Source organism: Thalassophryne amazonica, chromosome 21 (genome assembly GCF_902500255.1).
Source record: "Thalassophryne amazonica chromosome 21, fThaAma1.1, whole genome shotgun sequence".
Taxonomy (NCBI): domain Eukaryota; kingdom Metazoa; phylum Chordata; class Actinopteri; order Batrachoidiformes; family Batrachoididae; genus Thalassophryne; species Thalassophryne amazonica.
Window position 1 is genome coordinate 19,332,204 of NC_047123.1, and position 22,425 is coordinate 19,354,628.

Sequence of the window (22,425 nt, forward strand, 5' to 3'; positions counted from 1 at the left end):
CGGTAAACCAGCGCTATGCCCGCTCCACACAGCAGGAACCCGGTCACCACCGTGCCAAATATATACACATCTTCGACGTCCTCCACAGACAGCGTGTAAAGGCACATGACCTGCCATTTCCTCCAACTGTCCATCACGTAACCCATCACATGTGTCCCGGCAGGACAGGTCGGGTCCTCCGCTCCCGAGTGTCTTGTAGAAAAAAATAGTGTCAATTGCGTTCAGAGACCACTTTAAAAGATCCATTTTTGCTGTTTCCAGAAGAGCAAAGCTGGCAGCCTCACAGACAACACGCCACAGAAGCAGGAAAGATAAGCAGGGAGGGAGAAGAGAAAAATGCGACCGTCTCGGCCGAGAGCAAGGAGGCAAAAAAAAAAAAAAAAAAAATCATGTCATACATGATCATCATGATCATATCACACTTGCATTAGACTTCCTTCACTGGCTTCCTGTGAACTCATTTTAAGGTCTGTTGTTGAATTATACCCAATAAAACCATAAATGCAATTTTCTTTCATTCCAACTTTTCACGAGTTTAAATAAAATATTTAAGATTTCTTGTATGTATACAAAAGGTGTATTTGAAAATATTAACATTATTAATATAATGTTAAACTCCACGTTAGTGAGGATTTGACCTTGACCAAGATAATCCATCAACGAGGAGGTGTGGCATGTCAACATGCTGATTAAACAGCCTGATAATTGCACCAGTATGAAATAAAAGGCTAATAAAAATGTCCAGGTGATCTTGAAAAAAGGAAATCGTACCCTGAGGTCTCAGAATGCAGATTTACTCCATTTATCTGGTGAAAAACAAGTCAGCAGGACGTAGAGTGTTTGCTTATCTCACATCTAATTTGTGTCAGTTGAACTGAGGCAGGTACACGATAACTGCGAAACACAAAGAACAATTTCAATCCAAATCTGTGCATAGCCTCAGTGGACCGTCTTGTTGCAACATAGGTCATTTCAAGGTCGTTCACCTAGGATCAAGGTCAAATTGGTGGTCAATACATATCTCAGGAACTATATGAGATACTGAAACGACGTTTTCTGCACAGATTACAGTGGATAATATGCATATCAGACCTCTGGCACCAATAATATAATGTCAACTACATACTTTGTGAGTGTGGCTGATTTTTTCTTATGTCTCTGTTCCCACTTGGTCTGGGGACCTGCACTTAAATTTTGCTGTGATCCCAATGACTGATCTTTGGTAAATTTGATCTTGCTTGAGCAATTCCAGAACCCACCTAAAGTTTGATGAAACTTAGAGGATAGGAGGTGGCAAACTTAAATGATGATCTTTGACCCCATACTGTTTCTATAAGATCTTGTTAATGTAATGTTAATGTATCTTTGTTGTGTTTTTTTATATATATTATCAGGAGGCAGACATATCATTTAATGTATTAAAATTTGTGTTTGCATGTTCATTTTGAGGCTTTGTTGAGCCATGCCCACTGGCTGCCCAGCATGTCTCAGTGCGGTTGTGACGTGTGAAGCTGTGGAGACCCTGATCGGGAAGGTGATGCATCACCAGCCTGCAGTCTCTGTTTCAGCCACAGAGTGAAGAGGACGTCTGAGCCCTTGAGTGCAGTAAAAGGGAGGGAGGGAGGTGGACAGCAACAAAAAGACAGCGACCCACAGATGAGAGGACAGTCTGACAGACTCACACAGGCTGCTGCTGCCTGGAGATGGATTTAAGTTTCCTTCAAGCTCTGGAGAGAGAAAAAGTCCTGCAGGTTCTCCACAGAGACAAACAGCTGCGCGCTATTGAAGAGGACAGAATCAGGTAGGTCTATTTTTTTAAAATCACTTTGGCATCTGAAAATTCTGCTTAACCAAGCTGAATTTCAAAATTATACACTCAGACCCATACCTATTTGGACAGCAACACAATTTTTTGATCTTGGACTTAATTTTTCATCTATCATTAAGAAATACAGACAGTACTGGATGATAAATTATCAAGGAGGCTGGTGAGGGAAGCCACCCAAACAATTCTGAAGGAATTATAGGCTTCTGTGGTTGTGACTGGAGAAACGGAACTGTTATTACAGTAATGTAAACAATATGGGTGGATTCACTGATCGGAATAATTGTGCACCATTTGATGTAATGCACCTGTCTTGTACAATATGACATGCAAAATCAACTGTAGCACAAATGTATAACTTTACCACAACTTTTGGTGCCAGAGATGGCATGATATGGCTTTTTCATGTCTGATACTGATATTGATGGGATTTTCAGTATCTGCTGATAACAATATCAATTTGATACATTTTTTCCCTTGTCTTAAAGCCACTAATACATTTCTCTGGATGTCCTTTGCTAACCTAACCATCCAATAAAGCATCAACTCAAACTGTCAAGCAAATATTCTACTGCACTAACAGAAAACATACATAGCCCTCAACATGACTTGGATGTAAGACTGAAGACTTGGATTAGCTTGGATTTTTTGTTTGTTTATTTGTTTTGTTTGGGTTTTTTGTTTGTTTGTTTTGTTTTCAATTATCCAGCATTTTTTTTTCCAATTATCCAGCATTTTTTTCAATAATCCAACAATTTTAGCCAATATCATACTGATACTGATTCAGTATCAGTATAGGATTAGTGCACCAGTAATTGGCACTTCCAGAAAACCTCCCGGTGATGTCACAACAAGTCCAACAATGATAACAGATCCTCAGAACTGCAATACAAGATGATGACCAAAAGTCATGATTGCAGAGAAAAAAAAATATGAAAAAGCCTTCCACTGTTAAAGCAAAACTACGGCACAATGTCGGAAATTCAGTTTATCACCCTAGACTAGTGAGGGAAACCACCAAGACACCCTTCTGAGCCATCTAAGATTTTCTAAGGCTTGAACCAGGTTCCAAACTTTGACCTTCCATGATGCAGAAAAGTGTGACATTGCAATTGAAGTAACACACACACACATCTTCAAGCCCTTATCCAAGATCAGGTCGCAGGGGGGTGGAGCCTATCCCAGCAGTCATAGGTGTGAGGTGCGGTAACACCTTAGACAGGACGCCAGTCTGTCACAGGACCACATATAGACAGACAAACACATTCACACCCGCACACACACCTACAGACAATTTAGTTTCCAATCCACCTAACCTGCATGTCTTTGGATGTGGGAGGAAGCCGGAGCACCCGGAGGGAACCCACACAAACACGGGGAGAACATGCAAACTACACACAGAAAAGGCCACAGGTGGGAATCAAACCCATGATCTTCTCGCTGTGAGACATCAGTGCTAAACAATTTAAGCAACAGATTTGTTCAAAGAAAACGCACTGACACTCTAAGCTTTATTCTCTCCTGCTCTCCTGGTAGAAGAATGAAACATGAGCTGCTGGAGCTGAGAAGAAGCGGTACTCAGGGTTCTGTCAGGCAGTACGGCGAGCGGACCTGCGCCCGCTGCCAGAGGCAGCTGGGAAAGTTCTGCAACACAGGAGACGTCTGCAGAGGCTGCAGCCATCGGGTGTGCAAAGACTGCCGCATGGGCGTGGGAGCTGCAGGATGGCAATGCACCATCTGCCATGCTTACAGGTACAGAGACAACCGCACGCAGCGAGAACGCCACTCATGAAACATGCACACACACACACAAATTTACTGCAACTACTGAGATTCTGACTTTCAAAACTCTGTTTCCGGTTTGTACTTGCAAGATGAGTTTTACAACTCAGGCTGGTTTCCAGTGAACGTCCCCTTAATTCCCTTTTAACTTCCTCTTTAAGTTCAAAAATGCAACACCAAAAACCTCATCTCTGTCCAAGCTGCCTTAAAACTCTACAGAACACTGATCCCCTTTTACTGGAACTTGAGAAAAGTTTGATTGTTGGTCCATTATTTCACCGAGGTGCTTCAGCCAACTGGCACCAAACTTGCTGTATGCAAGTAGGTTAACCCCTGAATAAGAGGTTTGTTTTGATATTGATCAAGGTCATTGGGGTCAAAGGTCAAAACTGTGATTGATTTACTTCTTCATTTTTAATTCCAAGGCATTGCTCAAGCTTGAACCACCTCTGGTCAATCCTTTGGGTGTAAGTTAAAGTCGCCCTTATGGTCTTCATGGCCATTGAATCTTACAAAGTTTATGTAACTGAAAGATAGCAAGTTTGTCAGGTGTTCGATTATAACAGGGCGCTCTGGCTCTTCTTCCTCCATGTCCGCCGCGGTGGAGATCTCAGTACCCACTGAGACTGTTTAAGTCACTCAGAGACCCCAAGTTTCTATTTGCTCTGAGAAGACCCGGAATGAGTATTTGACCTTTGACCCTGTTGTTATGATCCCATGGCTCTACTGCAGTAGCAGGTCAACATAAGAATCAGTTTTTGACCTATTGATGGGTTTGTCTGTTGGGAATAATTTAGCACAAAAATCAACACTGTACGACCAGTCCAAAAATATGATAAGAGGTTTGTCCTGTTTTCTTTTTCCCTGAAAGTTATTTTTCATCTATACAGAAAGGTGAAGTTCAGGTCTGGAGACTGGTTCTTAGAAGAGCGAGGAAGGAAATTTCCTGTCACCACAGGTTAGTTTATAATACTTATTTATACTTTAATTATTAGCCAAGTGTAGGTCATGTGTGAGTGGGCACTGTTTACTGTATGTGCATGTGTGTGTGTGTGTGTGTGTGTGTGTGTGTGTGTGAGACTCAGAGTTTTGATCCAATTGGGACCAAACTTGGTGTAATGATAGAGGGCAAGTCAGGAACAAAGTACTTTGATCCTGAGACAAATCAGTTAAACTTCAAGGTCACATGCCAAGGTCAAACCTTTGTCCCAAAGCCTATTTTATATAAATATATTGCTTTAAAATACATCTATGGTTGTCCTTTCAAGGTCCCACTCAGAATGGCTATTTTGAGGAACTGGCTAAAAATACACTTACTATGAAAGACTAATCATAAATCAATTAACCATTAATAGCATATTATCAATATAATAGTAAATCGTCAATAAATCATAATATGTCACTTTTCTAGTCCTTCACAGCTAGATTGTGTAGATGGTCACTCTAAAACAATAAATTCTTTAATCTTGTAGGTTACTGTATAAACAATAGCTTAATGAGGATGAAGTGATGAGTTTGTGGTGACTTTTGATGCACCAGATTGATTGCAGAAGCAGTTTTGTTTGGTCTCTTTAATATCCTATAGACATGTCTGCCACCTGCAGAAAAGGTTCTAATGGCTGTCATATATCAGAATCAGAATCGGATTTATTGCCAAGTAAGTTCTCACATACAAGGAATTTGAACTGGTGACATTGGTGCATAAACATGTTGGTGCTAAGAAAAGGAAAAACACTTCTGTAAAAAGTAATTGTTGCATAAACAACAATAAAAAAGAAAAGGAAAAATAATTCTGTAAGATGTAAAGGAGACAAATAGACGAATAAACAAATAGGCAAAACTATGTTCACTGTCAAATAAATATAACAGTGGAATGGGGCTGTGCAAAGGCATGCAGATGTACAGTACCTTTTCAGTGCAGGGATGATTAATTAATCTGTACTTTGTGGGGGTGGGGGGGCAGGGTAAATGGGGGTCTCTGGCATTATTTATAAGCTGCAGACAGAAAGAAGCTGTTTTTGTGTCTTGACATTTTAGTCCTGATGGACCTCAGCCGTTTGCCAGAGGGGAGGGTGACAAAAAGTTTGTGTCCTGGGTGAGAGGGATCGGCACTAATCTTCCTTGCTCGCCTCAGGGCCCTGGAGGTGTACAGGTCCTGTAGGGATAGCAGATTGCAGTCTATCACCTTCTCTGCTGTGGGAATGATACGCTACAGTGAACACAATTTATAATATGTGTAACTACAAAAGAACATAAATTGGGTGTGCACAACGCAATAACTATGAGGTGCTGAAAAATCCCACATGTTCTAAACAACATGCAAATGAAAGTTCAAACCCCACCGTTTGTATGGACCATTCATTCATAATCACTTATGGGCATAAATGTACATAAGATGCTTTAACAAGCTCACCACAACAACCAACATAAAACTATAAATGAACAGAATAATAAAATAATTTATTGTTACAGTAATCCAAAAATCCTTTTGCAGTCCTGTGCCTTCTGTTTTGTCATGGTGGAAATGTCATTTATTAGAATTTTGTATTTCACAGACAGATATGAAACGGTTGGGGAGATGTTATTAAAAACATACAGCGTGCTAAGGTATGATAACACTTTACACCACGTTGTTTGTTGTGTATGCATTTTGCTTTAACTAACGTGTTTTCTTGTATATCGCAGTGTTATATCAGTCATACCCCCCACTCCTCCATCACATTCTGACTATCAGTACCTGAGCAGATCTGGGGTAAACAAACACACAAACAAACAGACATAACACTGCATCTATTTCACCTATGAAAGTACAAAGTGCAAATAATGTTGTGTTTTGTTTGGCAGGATTTTAAAAGTGCAAAGCCTTTGACCTTATCTATGGAAGATTTGGTTACTTCCTTCACCAACCATCTTAATAGGCGTAAGTCTCGCACAGTTCATTTTAGTTTATACTTCAACTACTGATCACACAAACTGTTATGTCATTACAATCTGGATTATTACTCAAAGCAGAGATAGTGAATAAAGCTGGGTTTTTCCAGTTATCCTGGATGAATTTATCCTGACTTCCCTTTATGAATTACAATGGATTCATTCTCATTTAATATTTTTTAATGCTTCCTCTTCTATGTTGATTGTAAGCTGCAGTTTAATTTCATTTGTTCATTTAATTATTTATGGATGTCTTGATCACCATCTGATCTTGATGCTAGTGCTACATTCAGAAACTTCAGAAATTTGTAAAGACCTGACATAAAAACCCCTACTTCCAGAAAAAGTGCATTCATGAGATTACCTTGGACACAAATATGGATAAACTACTTAGCCTATCACAGTAGAGCTAGGCTAACATTATCATTTGTGCTAAATTACATCATCAACAATGTTTTTATCTATGTCTGGTGCTGGTAACCTAATTAATTGTGTGTAGAATGTGAATATATTCCATATACCTGGAAAGTTTTATTAAAATTTCATTTTAAAGATGCATTTTCAACATTAGTAACATTGTTGTCTCAGCCGTCACAAACATGGCTGCCTTGGCGGCATCAACACAGATACCTGGGGTTGCTCAATTTTCTCAGGCGTTTCTGAATGAAAATTCCAACCCGATGGAGCATTCAAAGCATTCTTCCCCGACCTAGAAGTTGGAATCTCTGAATGTCCGCGGATTTTGAACACAGCATAAACCTTATTGGGTACCTCCATGTTTACGCTCCAACATACTAAATCATCAGCTGTTTAGGTTTATTCTTCAGTATTTTACAACCCCTCAAAAAAAGCCCAAACTAAATTAGTACCATAAAAGTTAGCAGTTAGCGGTTAGCAGTAGCTTTAGCTGGATATTTGAGCTGTTTATCGGTTTAGTGTTATCACAGGTACCGTTTTCATTAGTGGACTGGTGGTTAGAAAAGCTAACTTTTAGGTTATCTGTGCCTACCACTGTAAGCCAGGTGAATCAGCGTAGAAAATACATTTAATTTGAAAACTGGAACATTGAAATGCTAACTTTACATCAACCTAGATATCCACATTAGATATTCATTATAATATTCAACTTATTATACGAGGGCTGTCAATAAAGTAACGGTCCTTTTTATTTTTTTCAAAAACTATATGGATTTCATTCATATGTTTTTACGTCAGACATGCTTGAACCCTCGTGCGCATGCGTGAGTTTTTCCACGCCTGTCGGTGACGTCATTCGCCTGTGAGCACTCCTTGTGGGAGGAGTCGTCCAGCCCCTCGTCGGAATTCCTTTGTCTGCGAAGTTGCTGAGAGACTGGCGCGTTGTTTGATCAAAATTTTTTCTAAACGTGTGAGACACATCGAAGTGGACACGGTTCGAAAAATTAAGCTGGTTTTCAGTGAAAATTTTAACGGCTGATGAGAGATTTTGAGGTGAGACTGTCGCTTTAAGGACTTTTCACGGTGCGAGACGTCGCGCAGCGCTCTCAGGCGGCGTCATCAGCCTGTTCAAGCTGAAAACCTCCACATTTCAGGCTCTATTGATCCAGGACGTCGTGAGAGAACAGAGAAGTTTCAGAAGAAGTCGGTTTCAGCATTTTATCCGGATATTCCACTGTTAAAGGAGATGTTTTTAATGAAAGACGTGCGGACGGGTCCGCGCGTCGGGACGCAGCCGGCGCGACGCTCCGCCACAGGAAAAACACCTCTGTTGGAAGCCTTAAGGACAAGTTGGAACATGTCCTGCCTGTTAAACAATTTCTCATATACTCACTCCACTGAAAGCCATCAAAAGCCGCCTGGATTTTACAAATGGTTATCAACACGGAGGTGTTTTTCCTGTGCCGCCGCACCGCGTCGGCTGCGTCCCGACGCGCGGATCCGTCCGCACGTCTTTCATTAAAAAAATCTCCTTTAACAGTGGAATATCCGGATAAAATGCTGAAACCGACTTCTTCTGAAACTTCTCTGTTCTCTCACGACGTCCTGGATCAATAGAGCCTGAAATGTGGAGGTTTTCAGCTTGAACAGGCTGATGACGCCGCCTGAGAGCGCTGCGCGACGTCTCGCACCGTGAAAAGTCCTTAAAGCGACAGTCTCACCTCAAAATCTCTCATCAGCCGTTAAAATTTTCACTGAAAACCAGCTTAATTTTTCGAACCGTGTCCACTTCGATGTGTCTCACAGGTTTAGAAAAAATTTTGATCAAACAAAGCGCCAGTCTCTCAGCAACTTCGCAGACAAAGGAATTCCGACGAGGGGCTGGATGACTCCTCCCACAAGGAGTGCTCACAGGCGAATGACGTCACCGACAGGCGTGGAAAAACTCACGCATGCGCACGAGGGTTCAAGCATGTCTGACGTAAAAACATATGAATGAAATCCATATAGTTTTTGAAAAAAATAAAAAGGACCGTTACTTTATTGACAGCCCTCGTAATACTGTAAATGTTAAAATCAACCAGTAACACATCTGCTGCTTTGTGTAAATAAATACACAAATAGGATTTTCACAGAAATTAAATATTAGAAATAGATCAAACTACAGGTCAGGTACATATCCACATTTTGACGGTGCATTAATGCACCATCAAACACTGGTGATGGTGTAACACTGACGTTGTTACACCATCTACAGATTGACGTTGAACCCCACTCAACACTGCGTTGATTGTCACAAACATCAGATAAAACGTTACAGTTTGTGTAGAATGGTGTATTTTGATCATTGGTGCAATGTCAGAGGAAACCATTGAGCATCGTTATTTGTGTTATCTTGCATTTCTAAATTCTGCCTTTGTGAAATAGCCCGTTGAAATCAGCCTCGATTTACCAAACTTGCATGTTGAAATAGCCACAGAGGAAACGTGACAAACATCCTCTGACTTCTTCAAGCTGCTTCTGCCAGCAACAGTTGAACGAACCGACTTACGTCGATAACCAGCTTTAAAATCAGCACATATTCCCAAGAAACTCCAGATACTACATCTTCTCATCTGTGCCCTGTTATAGATTCTATGTGATTGTTTTGTCAGGAATCTTTTTAATGGTTATTACATATTACATATTCCATATTGGATATTACATCCTTGAAATGCTGCCTGGTGGCTGTAGGGGTTTTTTCTGCCTGCTGAACCCCACCCGATAGTTTTATGTCATGAGTAAACTCAAAGACTGACAGGAGATGGACCTAAAAATTAAGTTACCTAAGTATTAAAAAGATATCTACACTGATGAACAGAGTCAACTAAGACAGCACTGGGGTCTTGAAGCAAAACGTCACATCATGCACCGCTGCAAACAAGAGTCTTGACATTAAAGCCCCATTTACACATAGACGGTAAGAGCTCCCGGAAGCGTCCCGGAAGTTTTTGGCCGTCTTAAGGATCACACGCCGTTATTAACGCTGGCACTAGGGGGCGTGGCTTAGTTCCAGCTTTACCGGGAATCGTCGAAAAAATTATTCAACATGTCGAATAATTCTGGGAGTGCTGCTGGAGAATTCACGTGACGACGGAGACAACGCAAACAACAGCGTTTGATACTTTTTAATCACTGTTTCATCCTGCCCCTTCCTGTAGTGCCGCAGTTTACACCGCCGTAATTGGCAGCCGGTGTTGTATCCCTAATCAACGGCATGTAAAACAGCGATAGAGCCCACATCGGTATCCTCAAGGGCGTTTTAACCGGCGACAGAGGCAGACAGAACGGCGGCGCTAGCGGTTAACGGCATTCCAAACGGCCGATAGGTGGCCGTCAATATAAAAACGCTAGCGCGCTGCATGCAGGCCTCTCACTCGCGGCCAGCTCCAGATATTTTTGCAGAGAAGCTCCAGTATGCCTCCTAAAAGAAAATTGGCAGCGGCAAGGACTTACCAAGAGGTCTGGTTCAGAAGCAGAGGGTAGCCCTGTGGTGGAGGGGGGAAAGGAAGAAGAAGAAAAGGCTGAGGATGATCTCCCTCCCCCTGAAGTGACAGAGGCTTCAGCCTATTATACTCTGGGGGCGGTGCCTATATGCAAAAGTTCCTGGAGTAACGCAGGATTTGCCTGGATAAATCCAGGGGTTCACAGGGCATTATCGGCGGCAACAGAACACCGCCGTTCTCACGCGCATCTTAACCTGCGATTGTAAAGGATAGAACTGGGTATTAACCCCGTTGCCTGACGTGTGCTGGATGTTACGGCGTCAAAACGTAGCTTTATTCGGTGGATTTAGCTGCATTTTATTTGCGTATTTGCGGATAGTACGGCGGCCAAAGCGCCGGCGAAATGCTCCGCCCCTTTCCACCGCGAAAACAGACGGAACTACTGCGAACTTCGGTCTACGTACTGCCCGCCCACAAAACCGTCTATGTGTAAACTAGGCTTAAAGTTAGGTTGTTCTTAACCCTGCACTCAGCCTGCCCCCAGGTGGGTGGATCTTGCCCTGCTGTGTGGATCAGTCGAGCTATGTGATTGGCTGCAAAGGGTGGTGCATTGACGTGGTAAGCGGGTGACATGATCACGTTGTTATGTTCAAGCAGTATGTGTCATCAGAACTTTGTGATGAATGTGTTTGTGTCAGCGTGATAAGCAATAACAGAACATTTCATGGTGCCGAGGTTTGTCCCAGACAGATATGAAGCACTTGGTTTTATCAGTTCAGACTGTACGCAAATGATGACATTTGGGCTTCTGTCATGACTGTTCATAAAACACTCAGGTCAAATCCAGTTTGTCACATTAAGTGGTCTGAGGACATTTGGACATGCGTCATGGAACATTCCAACATGGCGACTGCGTGAACTAATGTACACAATCAAGGTCTTCTTGTATTCTTGACTATGAAGTGAATGTAACATATATAATGCCCCTTTTATTGACCTGTGCTTGACATCTCTTTTCTCATTCCAGAGATTTCCACATCTCAGGATGACATGCGAGGAGACCAACTGAATGACAACAAAAGCAGGAGGCAGCAGGAGTACAGCACCCAAAAAAGCCTCTCAGACACAGATATCAGTAAATCGATCCAGGTAAGTCAGTCTCAGCCTGGGCGTTTGATATCTTCAAATGTCCTATGAAAATGGGAGACGAACCCACTCTACTGTTTAAAACCACCTACCAGTCATATCAGGCACATCTGCTTTGTTTGCATGTAGACATAGTCAAGAAGATCTGCTGAAGTTCCAATCAACAAGAGTTGATTTTAGTCATTTTGAGGGTGGTGTGGTTCTTCATTCCAGGTGTGGTGGTTTGAGTTTTTCAGAAACTGCTGATCTACTGGGATTTTCGAGCACAACCATCTGTGGTCTACAGAAAATGGTCAGAAAGAGAAGAACCATCCACTGAGCTGTGGCTCTCTGTGTAAAATTGGGGCCAGACTGGTTCTACTCGCATAACCAATTCAGACTCGGGCAATGAAAATGGAAAAAAATGTTGCCTGGTATAAATTTCTGCTGTGATATTCAGAAGGTAATTAGAATTCAGCTCAACAAAAGAGCACTGATCCATCCTGTGGCAGTAATATGGTTGTGTTGGTGTCTATTACAACCCCTGGCAAAAATTAAGGAATCACCGGCCTCGGAGGATGTTCATTCAGTTGTTAAATTTTGTAGAAAAAAAGCAGATCACAGACATGATACAAAACTAAAGTAATTTGAAATGGCAACTTTCTGGCTTTAAGAAACACTATAAGAAATCAAGAAAAAAAGATTGTGGCAGTCAGTAACGGTTACTTTTTTAGACCAAGCAGAGGAAAAAAATATGGAATCACTCAATTCTGAGGAAAAAATTATGGAATCATGAAAAACAAAAGAACGCTCCAACACATCACTAGTACAACCCCTGGCAAAAAATTATAGAATCACGGCCTCGGAGGATGTTCATTCAGTTGTTTAATTTTGTAGAAAAAAAGCAGATCACAGACATGACACAAAACTAATGTCATTTCAAATGGCAACTTTCTGGCTTTAAGAAACACTATAAGAAATCAAGAAAAAAGATTGTGGCAGTCAGTAACGGTTACTTTTTTAGACCAAGCAGAGGAAAAAAATATGGAATCACCCTGTAAATTTTCATCCCCAAAACTAACACCTGCATCATATCAGATCTGCTCGTTAGTCTGCATCTAAAAAGGAGTGATCACACCTTGGAGAGCTGTTGCACCAAGTGGACTGACATGAATCATGGCTCCAACACGAGAGATGTCAATTGAAACAAAGGAGAGGATTATCAAACTCTTAAAAGAGGGTAAATCATCACGCAATGTTGCAAAAGATGTTGGTTGTTCACAGTCAGCTGTGTCTAAACTCTGGACCAAATACAAAAATTGAAAAATGCACAACAAAACAAATGAGGAACGAATGGGAGGAAACTGGAGTCAACGTCTGTGACCGAACTGTAAGAAACCGCCTAAAGGAAATGGGATTTACATACAGAAAAGCTAAACAAAAGCCATCATTAACACCTAAACAGAAAAAAAACAAGGTTACAATGGGCTAAGGAAAAGCAATCGTGGACTGTGGATGACTGAATGAAAGTCATATTCAGTGATGGATCTCGAATCTGCATTGGGCAAGGTGATGATGCTGGAACTTCTGTTTGGTGCCTTTCCAATGAGATTTATAAAGATGACTGCCTGAAGAGAACATGTAAATTTCCACAGTCATTGATGATATGGGGCTGCATGTCAGGTAAAGGCACTGGGGAGATGGCTGTCATTACATCATCAATAAATGCACAAGTTTATGTTGATATTTTGGACAATTGAAAGGATGTTTGGGGATGATGAAATCATTTTTCAAGATGATAATGCATCTTGCCATAGAGCAAAAACTGCGAAAACATTCCTTGCAAAAAGACACATAGGGTCAATGTCAATGAGCAGATCTGATTTGATGCAGGTGTTAGTTTGGGGGATGAAAATTTACAGGGTGATTCCATAATATATTCCTCAGAATTGAGTGATTCCATATTTTTTTCCTCTGCTTGGTCTAAAAAAGTAACCGTTACTGACTGCCACAATCTTTTTTTCTTGATTTCTTATAGTGTTTCTTAAAGCCAGAAAGTTGCCATTTGAAATGACTTTAGTTTTGTGTCATGTCTGTGATCTGCTTTTTTTCTACAAAATTAAACAACTGAATGAACATCATCCGAGGCCGGTGATTCCATAATTTTTGCCAGGGGTTGTATTTTGTTGCACCACCTCTGGCTTTTATAACAGCTTGCAGTCTCTGAGGCATGGACTTAATGAGTGACAAACAGTACTCTTCATCAATCTGGCTCCAACTTTCTCTGATTGCTGTTGCCAGATCAGTTTTGCAGGTTGGAGCCTTGTCATGGACCATTTTCTTCAACTTCCACCAAAGTTATTAATTTTGGCAGGTCACTTTCTGTTCTCCCTCCAGCTCTCATAAATAACCAGTATGTAGAGCGGGTCCAGGAGTACAAATACTTGGGGACCATCATTGATGATAAATTGTGCTTTGAGCCCCAAGTGGATGCAGCTTGTAAAAAAGCCAACCAGCACATGTATTTTTTACGGAAGCTTCGGAACTTTCATGTGGGCACTTCTTTTATGAAAATATTTTATTCATGTTTTATCAAATCTATTTTAACCTTTTCTTATATTTGTTGGTTTGATTGTTTGTCCATCAAGCAGCGAAATCGTCTTATGGACATTATGAAGGTGTGCTGTAAAATCACCAGAGGTTCACTTAACGATCTTAATGAATATTTAAGGTCAGATGTTTTAAAAAAGCTAAGGCCATTATAGCTGACCCTGCTCATCCTCTTTGGCATGAGTTTTCACTGCTGCCATCTGGCCGCCGTTATGTTGTCCCTCGGTGTAGAACTAACAGGTTTAGAAAGTCCCTGATTCCAAATGCTATTCGCTATCTCAATGCACATTTGTAAATGTCTTAGTTGTAGTTGTACTGTTGTTATGTTGTTTGAGTTGTAATTACTGCTGCAAACAAATTGCCCCACGGGGACAATAAAGAAACCTTGAACCTTGAACCTTGAACCTTGAAAGATTTTCAATTGGATTAAGATCCAGACTATTTGCAGGCCATGACATTGACCCTATGTGTCCTTTTGCAAGGAATGTTTTCAGTTTTTGCTCTATGGCAAGATGCATTATCATCTTGAAAAATGATTTCATCATCCCCAAACATCCTTTCAATTGATGGGATAAGAAAAGTGTCCAAAATATCAACGTAAACTTGTGCATTTATTGATGATGTAATGACAGCCATCTCCCCAGTGCCTTTACCTGACATGCAGCCCCATATCATCAATGACTGTGGAAATTTACATGTTCTCTTCAGGCAGTCATCTTTATAAATCTCATTGGAACGGCACCAAACAAAAGTTCCAGCATCATCACCTTGCCCAATGCAGATTTGAGATTCATCACTGAATATGACTTTCATCCAGTCATCCATAGTCCACGATTGCTTTTCCTTAGCCCATTGTAACCTTGTTTTTTTCTGTTTAGGTCTTAATGATGGCTTTCGTTTAGCTTTTCTGTATGTAAATCCCATTTCCTTTAGGCGGTTTCTTACAGTTCGGTCACAGACGTTGACTCCAGTTTCCTCCCATTCGTTCCTTATTCGTTCCGTTGTGCATTTTTGATTTTTGAGACATATTGCTTTAAGTTTTCTGTCTTGATGCTTTGATGTCTTCCTTGGTCTACCAGTATGTTTGCCTTTAACAACCTTCCCATGTTGTTTGTATTTGGTCCAGAGTTTAGACACAGCTGACTGTGAACAACCAACATCTTTTGCAACATTGCGTGATGATTTACTCTCTTTTAAGAGTTTGATAATCCTCTCCTTTGTTTCAATTGACATCTCTCGTGTTGGAGCCATGATTCATGTCAGTCCACTTGGTGCAACAGCTCTCCAAGGTGTGATCACTCCTTTTTAGATGCAGACTAACGAGCAGATCTGATTTGATGCAGGTGTTAGTTTTGGGGATGAAAATTTACAGGGTGATTCCATAATTTTTTCTTCAGAATTGAGTGAGTCCATATTTTTTCCCTCTGCTTGGTCTAAAAAAGTAACCGTTACTGACTGCCACAATCTTTTTTCCTGATTTCTTATAGTGTTTCTTAAAGCCAGAAAGTTGCCATTTGAAATGACTTTAGTTTTGTGTCATGTCTGTGATCTGCTTTTTTTCTACAAAATTTAACAACTGAATGAGCATCCTCTGAGGCCGGTGATTCCATAATTTTTGCCAGGGGTTGTATATCAATATGGCTGGGTTTCCAGTACCTTGTTAGATCTATGCCATGATCCCCTTCGGAATGTAAGGCAGTTCTTAAGTCATTAACAGGTACAACCCAATGCTATGGAAGGGTATCTAATGAAGTGGGCAGTGGTAGCATCTTCTGGGTCTATCTGAGGTCCCCTCCTAGTTGGTTGTGTCTTGAGAAACCTCCAAATGGAGGGGTCCAGGAGGCATCCAATTCAGATGCGCAAATCACCCTGGTTCCCTTCAGTAGTTTCAGTTCTGCAAGTTTCTTTTTTCCAAGTCTCTAAGGTCTCGTATCCACCAATCACAGCCTTGATGGCTGATTAATTTCTGTGGAAGCCTCTGTGATGTTCAATATACAGTGGTGCCTGAAAGTTTGTGAATCCTTGAGATATTACACATTTGAATTTTGTAATGACATCAAATAAAAAAATAATATATTTTTGAAAATTAGGCTTCTGCCTATAAAATTTTCAAAAATTGCACCCTTTCAACTCAGTCAAAACTAATCTCTACAACATGATATGACCGAAATAAAAATATAAAATCCAAAAAAGAATCTGTCAAATTTTTACTCAAGAACGTGTTTGATTTTAATATTATTGCCTGCATCAAGGAGATAATATTTTCACTTTTATCTCTTTGACTGTTAGACTGTTAACATTTAACTCAAAAAGTTGTGAGGGGATGTTAATGAAATATGATGAGCAAATTGTAATGTCCTAGAAAAACAGGGGGAAATTTTTGTTTTCAGTAACCAATATGTGGCCTTGGTGTATGGAAGTAAATCTGTGCCATCAGAGTTTGAATTTGAATTTTTAAGGTTGATTTTTTTTTTTAACATAAAAATCAGACTTTTAAGTTGAATTTCTAAAGTTGAATTTGGTTAGCATAAAAAAACCTTCAATCTAAAAAAAAAAATTCAACCTAAAAAAAAATTCAACCCCCAAAAAATTCAACGTCAAAGATTTACTTCCATAAACGTTGGATGACTGAGACAGGGATCGATTGCTTCTCCCTGCTTTTCTGTTTTTTGAGGTTGAATTTTTTTTTTTTTTAGGTTGAATTTTTGAGGTTGAAATTTATTTGAGGTTGATTTTTTTTAGGTTGAAATTTTTGAGGTTGAATTTTTTTGAGGTTGAATATTTTGATGCTAAACAAATTCAACCTTAGAAATTCAACTTCAAACTGATTTTGATGATAAACACTTTCAACCTTAAAAATTCAAATTCAAACTCTGACGGCACAGATTTAATTCTATTTTGGTGCTTACTAAACAATGATCCAAACTCTTTCCAGCTCTGCAAAGGCTTCAGTCTTCCAAATCTATTCAAGAAAAACAAAGACAGTGACGGTGAAGGCTCCTCCACAGGGGCAGAAGAGGAAACTTTCAGTTCTGAGTATTCTGGAGGAAAGCGAGTGAGTAGATACTGACGTACTAACAGATAAAACATAAGATGACAGATTAGGAGGGTTCCAACCTTCTGAAATCCCCAGAGCTCAGCAAAGTTTATCAGAGTGTGGGTTATTTTTTGGCTTTTACCAATAAAATGTGTTGCTTTCTCAGGGCAGTAACAGCAGCATCAGCACCGACTGCAGCCTGTTTGACGGCATGAGTGTGACAGGAGAACTGGAGCTGGCCCTGGACTACAACACCAGCACCTCGTGTCTGGAGATCACAGTGGGAGCTGGCAGAAATCTCACTTGTGGAGACACCAAGAGGAAGAAGTGCCACCCGTAAGCACAGCGTATAGTTACCTCGCTTTCAGATCACTGGTCCCCAGAGGAAATATTCTGCACTTCCTACACAGCCCATCTGATTTGGATGCAATAAGGCTCAAATTAACGATATCAGGCTCCACTAAACCTGCATTAATTGATTCTTTTCACATTCGGTTTGCTGTGATTGACAGGTGTCACAAGCCAAAAGATGGTGACCAAATGTAAATTATATATATATATATATATATATATATATATATATATATATATATGTATATATATATGTATATATATATGTATATATATATGTATATATATATGTATATATATATGTATATATATATGTATATATATGTATATGTATATATGTATATATATATATATATATGTATATATTATTATTATTATTATTATTATTATTATTGTTGTATTTATATTGGGACTGGTTTACCCACTGCTGATACTTCAACATATACTTTTATTGTTCATTGTTCAATTAAGTTTGAAAAAACAACAAGGCTGTGTGTTAGCTGGTTTTGCTAACAGTAAACAAGCGTTTACTGTTAGCAAATCTTGTTCTTTAGCTAGCTTAGCAATACCTGATATTTATTTTGTCTGATATTGGATTTATACTTGCGTTTGCTACATAGCATACTGAAAAAGTTATTAATAAATTTTTAAAACTCAACAACAGAAAACAAACTGACTACAAAGTGGCTATCCATACATAGCCACATTAATAATTCCAAATTGTATTTGTATGTAGCACAGCGATGTTAGAGCTGGGGTTAGGGGTTGTGGTTAAGGATACGTAGCTGCTTCCATAACATATTTTAGGAATCTACGTATCAATTGCAAATACAGATACGTAAGCTTAATCAAGTGGCCTATATTGACCAATGAGAGAGACGCCATATACGAATAGATTTTCAGTATACGAATGTGGCTACTAGAGCTAACTCATAACACTGATACAAGTTTGATATAAATTATTATATCACAAACAAGCCAATTACCCTCCCCAGGGTGGGTTTGATTCAGAGAGTGAAACAAAAACTTCATCTTCACCAACAAAGCTATCAGCTCCCACCTATCCCGGATTCCATAGAAAAGCTGGGGTGCAACTAAAGGTGCCTCAAGAAGAAAGAGCTGCTACTACTACTACTACTACTACTACTGTTACTTGCAAAAATGTAGACGTAAAACATTCACAGGAAAAGGAAGAAGAGTATGACACATTTTCTGATGATGCAGCACAAAAGTGTCACAGGTATTAAAGGCACTGCGCTGCGGTGGTTTGAATCATATTTGTCTAATAGATTACAATTTGTTCATGTAAATGGGGAATCTTCTTCACAGACTAAGGTTAATTATGGAGTTCCACAAGGTTCTGTGCTAGGACCAATTTTATTCACTTTATACATGCTTCCCTTAGGCAGTATTATTAGACGGTATTGCTTAAATTTTCATTGTTACGCAGATGGTACCCAGCTTTATCTATCCATGAAGCCAGAGGACACACACCAATTAGCTAAACTGCAGGATTGTCTTACAGACATAAAGACATGGATGACCTCTAATTTCCTGCTTTTAAACTCAGATAAAACTGAAGTTATTGTACTTGGCCCCACAAATCTTAGAAACATGGTGTCTAACCAGATCCTTACTCTGGATGGCATTACCCTGACCTCTAGTAATACTGTGAGAAATCTTGGAGTCATTTTTGATCAGGATATGTCATTCAAAGCGCATATTAAACAAATATGTAGGACTGCTTTTTTGCATTTACGCAATATCTCTAAAATTAGAAAGGTCTTGTCTCAGAATGATGCTGAAAAACTAATTCATGCATTTATTTCCTCTAGGCTGGACTATTGTAATTCATTATTATCAGGTTGTCCTAAACGTTCCCTGAAAAGCCTTCAGTTAATTCAAAATGCTGCAGCTAGAGTACTGACAGGGACTAGAAGGAGAGAGCATATCTCACCCATATTGGCCGCGCTTCATTGGCTTCCTGTTAATTCTAGAATAGAATTTAAAATTCTTCTTCTTACTTATAAGGTTTTGAATAATCAGGTCCCATCTTATCTTAGGGACCTCATAGTACCATATCACCCCAATAGAGCGCTTTGCTCTCAGACTGCAGGCTTACTTGTAGTTCCTAGGGTTTGTAAGAGTAGAATGGGAGGCAGAGCCTTCAGCTTTCAGGCTCCTCTCCTGTGGAACCAGCTCCCAATTCAGATCAGGGAGACAGACACCCTCTCTACTTTTAAGATTAGGCTTAAAACTTTCCTTTTTGCTAAAGCTTATAGTTAGGGCTGGATCAGGTGACCCTGAACCATCCCTTAGTTATGCTGCTATAGACTTAGACTGCTGGGGGGTTCCCATGATGCACTGAGTGTTTCTTTCTCTTTTTGCTCTGTATGCACCACTCTGCATTTAATCATTAGTGATTGATCTCTGCCCCCCTCCACAGCATGTCTTTTTCCTGGTTCTCTCCCTCAGCCCCAACCAGTCCCAGCAGAAGACTGCCCCTCCCTGAGCCTGGTTCTGCTGGAGGTTTCTTCCTGTTAAAAGGGAGTTTTTCCTTCCCACTGTAGCCAAGTGCTTGCTCACAGGGGGTCGTTTTGACCGTTGGGGTTTTTACGTAATTATTGTATGGCCTTGCCTTACAATATAAAGCGCCTTGGGGCAACTGTTTGTTGTGATTTGGCGCTATATAAAAAAAATTGATTGATTGATTGATTGACTCCCCTTAATTTTGACTACTACTATTACTACCATTACTACTGTTACTTGCAAAAATGCAGAGGGAAAAAGCTCAAATGAAAAAGAAGAGAATAGATAAATATGACAGCATTTTTAGCACACTTGCCGATGATGATGCAGCACAAAAGTGTCTCTCCCCTTAAATACTACTATTACTACTAAAGTGCGCAATAGCCTATGTCGCCTATAGCCTATGAGGTGTCATTTGGACAGGAGAGGGACACACATATACATAGTGGTATGGTATCTGAAGAAACATGGCCCATTTTCTATATACTAATTTGCCATTTAGGTTACTAGTGTTAATTTGACAAACTTTACTTGGGTTATAAAGTAGCAAACTTTTCTTGTTTTTTTTTGTTTTTTGACTCACTGATGAAAAATTAGCAAACATCAAATGCTACACCATTAGCACAATGCTAGGTTGCCTAATTGCCATCAGTGGGCCTAACTTGTGTTTGCGTTGTCTTCATGTGTAGATGCGTTAGAGTCTGTCTTTTACCAGAAAAAAACAAGAACTGCAAACTGAAGACGACTGTGAAGAAAAACACCACTGATCCGGTTTATAATGAAGTTTTAAAGGTAAATTGTTTGTGAAACTACTCTGTTACTAATGGTGTTTTCTGTTAAAGTGTTTGTGTCAAATGCCTGATTTTATTTTATTTTATTTATTTTCAGTATCACATAGATCGCAACTTGTTGCATACAAAGAAGCTGCAGGCCTCCGTGTGGAATTCAGGAGCTCTGAAGAAGAAGGCGTTTCTCGGCGCGGTCCTCATCCCTTTGGACGGCTGGATATTTGAGGATCGGGCGCCCCACTGGTACCCGTTGTGTCCCAGGGTAAACTTTTAGATGAGACATGAGGAAACCCCTCACATGCCCTGTTGTCTGGAGGATGGTTTCAGTCGGCAGCTTACCCTCATCTTCTTGCTTGTAATTGTGGACAGTGTGGATGAGCAGCATGAAAACAACAATCGGCCAGAACGGACTTTGGATGAGCTCCTGCTGCTCAGCTCCCGCAAACGTTGTGGGCGCCCTCACAATAATTTGTTGGCTGTACCTAAATTCATGCAGAACGCTGCAAAAGGATAGCACTAATCGCAATTTAAATTTTGTTCTTTTTCCTCTAACTGTGGGGAGTTGGTATGTCCCAGGATTGGAGTGTATTTTCTTTAAGAACACTTGGGCCATCAGGAAGAAATACATCCTATATAGGCCCTGAGGCCAAACAGGCCGATGCCTCTCTGTACTCTAGCACGAAGCTGCTGATAGCCGACGGTATGCTAGTCCACCTCAGGTCACTTCTCCCTCCAATTAAACAAACGCACTCAGAGAGCCCATACTGCCACCAATGCCCAACAGTACCAAGCCTAATTGAGTTCCATAGTCCAATCTAGTCGACCACCCCTGCCTGAAAATGCCAATGTCCACCAGCTCACATGAATGAATAGACATTTATGCAATCCTGACCCTTTGATCCTGATCATTATCCTCACCCTCACCGCTTGCCTTTTTTGAGTTACCAGCAGATAGGCCACTAACCCTACGTTGTGGTGCAGCATCCGCCGGCATCGTCCATTTATTGCAATATCTCAAAAACTGTCTTTTTTTCTAATTTGGCAAGGGTGTAATATGGGTCATTGACATTGTTCCTGACTAAAAATCATATTCGTAGATTCGTTTGTTTGGAAATGGTGGCCATTCTTATAATGAAAATAGCCATTTTGAACACTTAAGGGCAATTTTCTCAAACACTGTCCGATAACTTTTTTTTTAATTTGTCAAGGGCATAATATGGGTCATTGACATATTTCTCATAAAAAATTATAGTCATAGATTCATTTGTTTGGAAATGGCAGCCATTTTAATGCAGAAAACAGCCTATTTGGGTATTTGGACCCAATTTTCTCAAAAACTGTCTGATAACTTTTCTTTTACTTTAACAAGGGCACAATATTGGTCATTGACATTGTTCCTGTCCCAAAAATATTTGTGTAGATTTGTTTGATTGGAAATGACATTTATTTTTATGCCAAAAATCGCCATTTTGACTTGAGCTTTAACTAAGCCGGTAACCCACGGGGCCCTTGGCACTCTAGTTTGTAATTGCTGACAGATAAGCC

At 40.1% G+C, this 22,425-nt stretch overlaps 1 protein-coding gene across 1 annotated transcript; it reads left to right on the forward strand.

Annotated features, from left to right (window-relative positions):
- The first annotated feature begins 1,630 nt into the window (after window positions 1–1,630).
- On the forward strand, window positions 1,631–21,261 carry sytl3 (synaptotagmin-like 3). The gene is made up of 11 exons (XM_034161810.1): window positions 1,631–1,801; window positions 3,362–3,577; window positions 4,498–4,565; window positions 6,163–6,214; window positions 6,293–6,359; window positions 6,452–6,527; window positions 11,468–11,589; window positions 17,111–17,230; window positions 17,379–17,548; window positions 20,782–20,884; window positions 20,981–21,261. The coding sequence occupies exons 1-11, from the start codon at window positions 1,704–1,706 to the stop codon at window positions 21,152–21,154; spliced, it is 1,266 nt and encodes a 421-aa protein (XP_034017701.1). The 5' UTR covers window positions 1,631–1,703; the 3' UTR covers window positions 21,155–21,261.
- The last annotated feature ends 1,164 nt before the right edge of the window (window positions 21,262–22,425 follow it).

What these genes read in the sequence shown, in the direction of transcription:
- sytl3 (XM_034161810.1), top strand. Translation starts at nt 1,704, where the DNA reads ATGGATTTAAGTTTCCTTCAAGCTCTGGAGAGAGAAAAAGTCCTGCAG. An exon ending in ACCATCTGCCATGCTTACAG is followed by an intron (nt 3,578 to 4,497) that starts GTACAGAGACAA and finishes TCATCTATACAG; the next exon opens with AAAGGTGAAGTTCAGGTCTG. An exon ending in ATATCAGTAAATCGATCCAG is followed by an intron (nt 11,590 to 17,110) that starts GTAAGTCAGTCT and finishes AACTCTTTCCAG; the next exon opens with CTCTGCAAAGGCTTCAGTCT.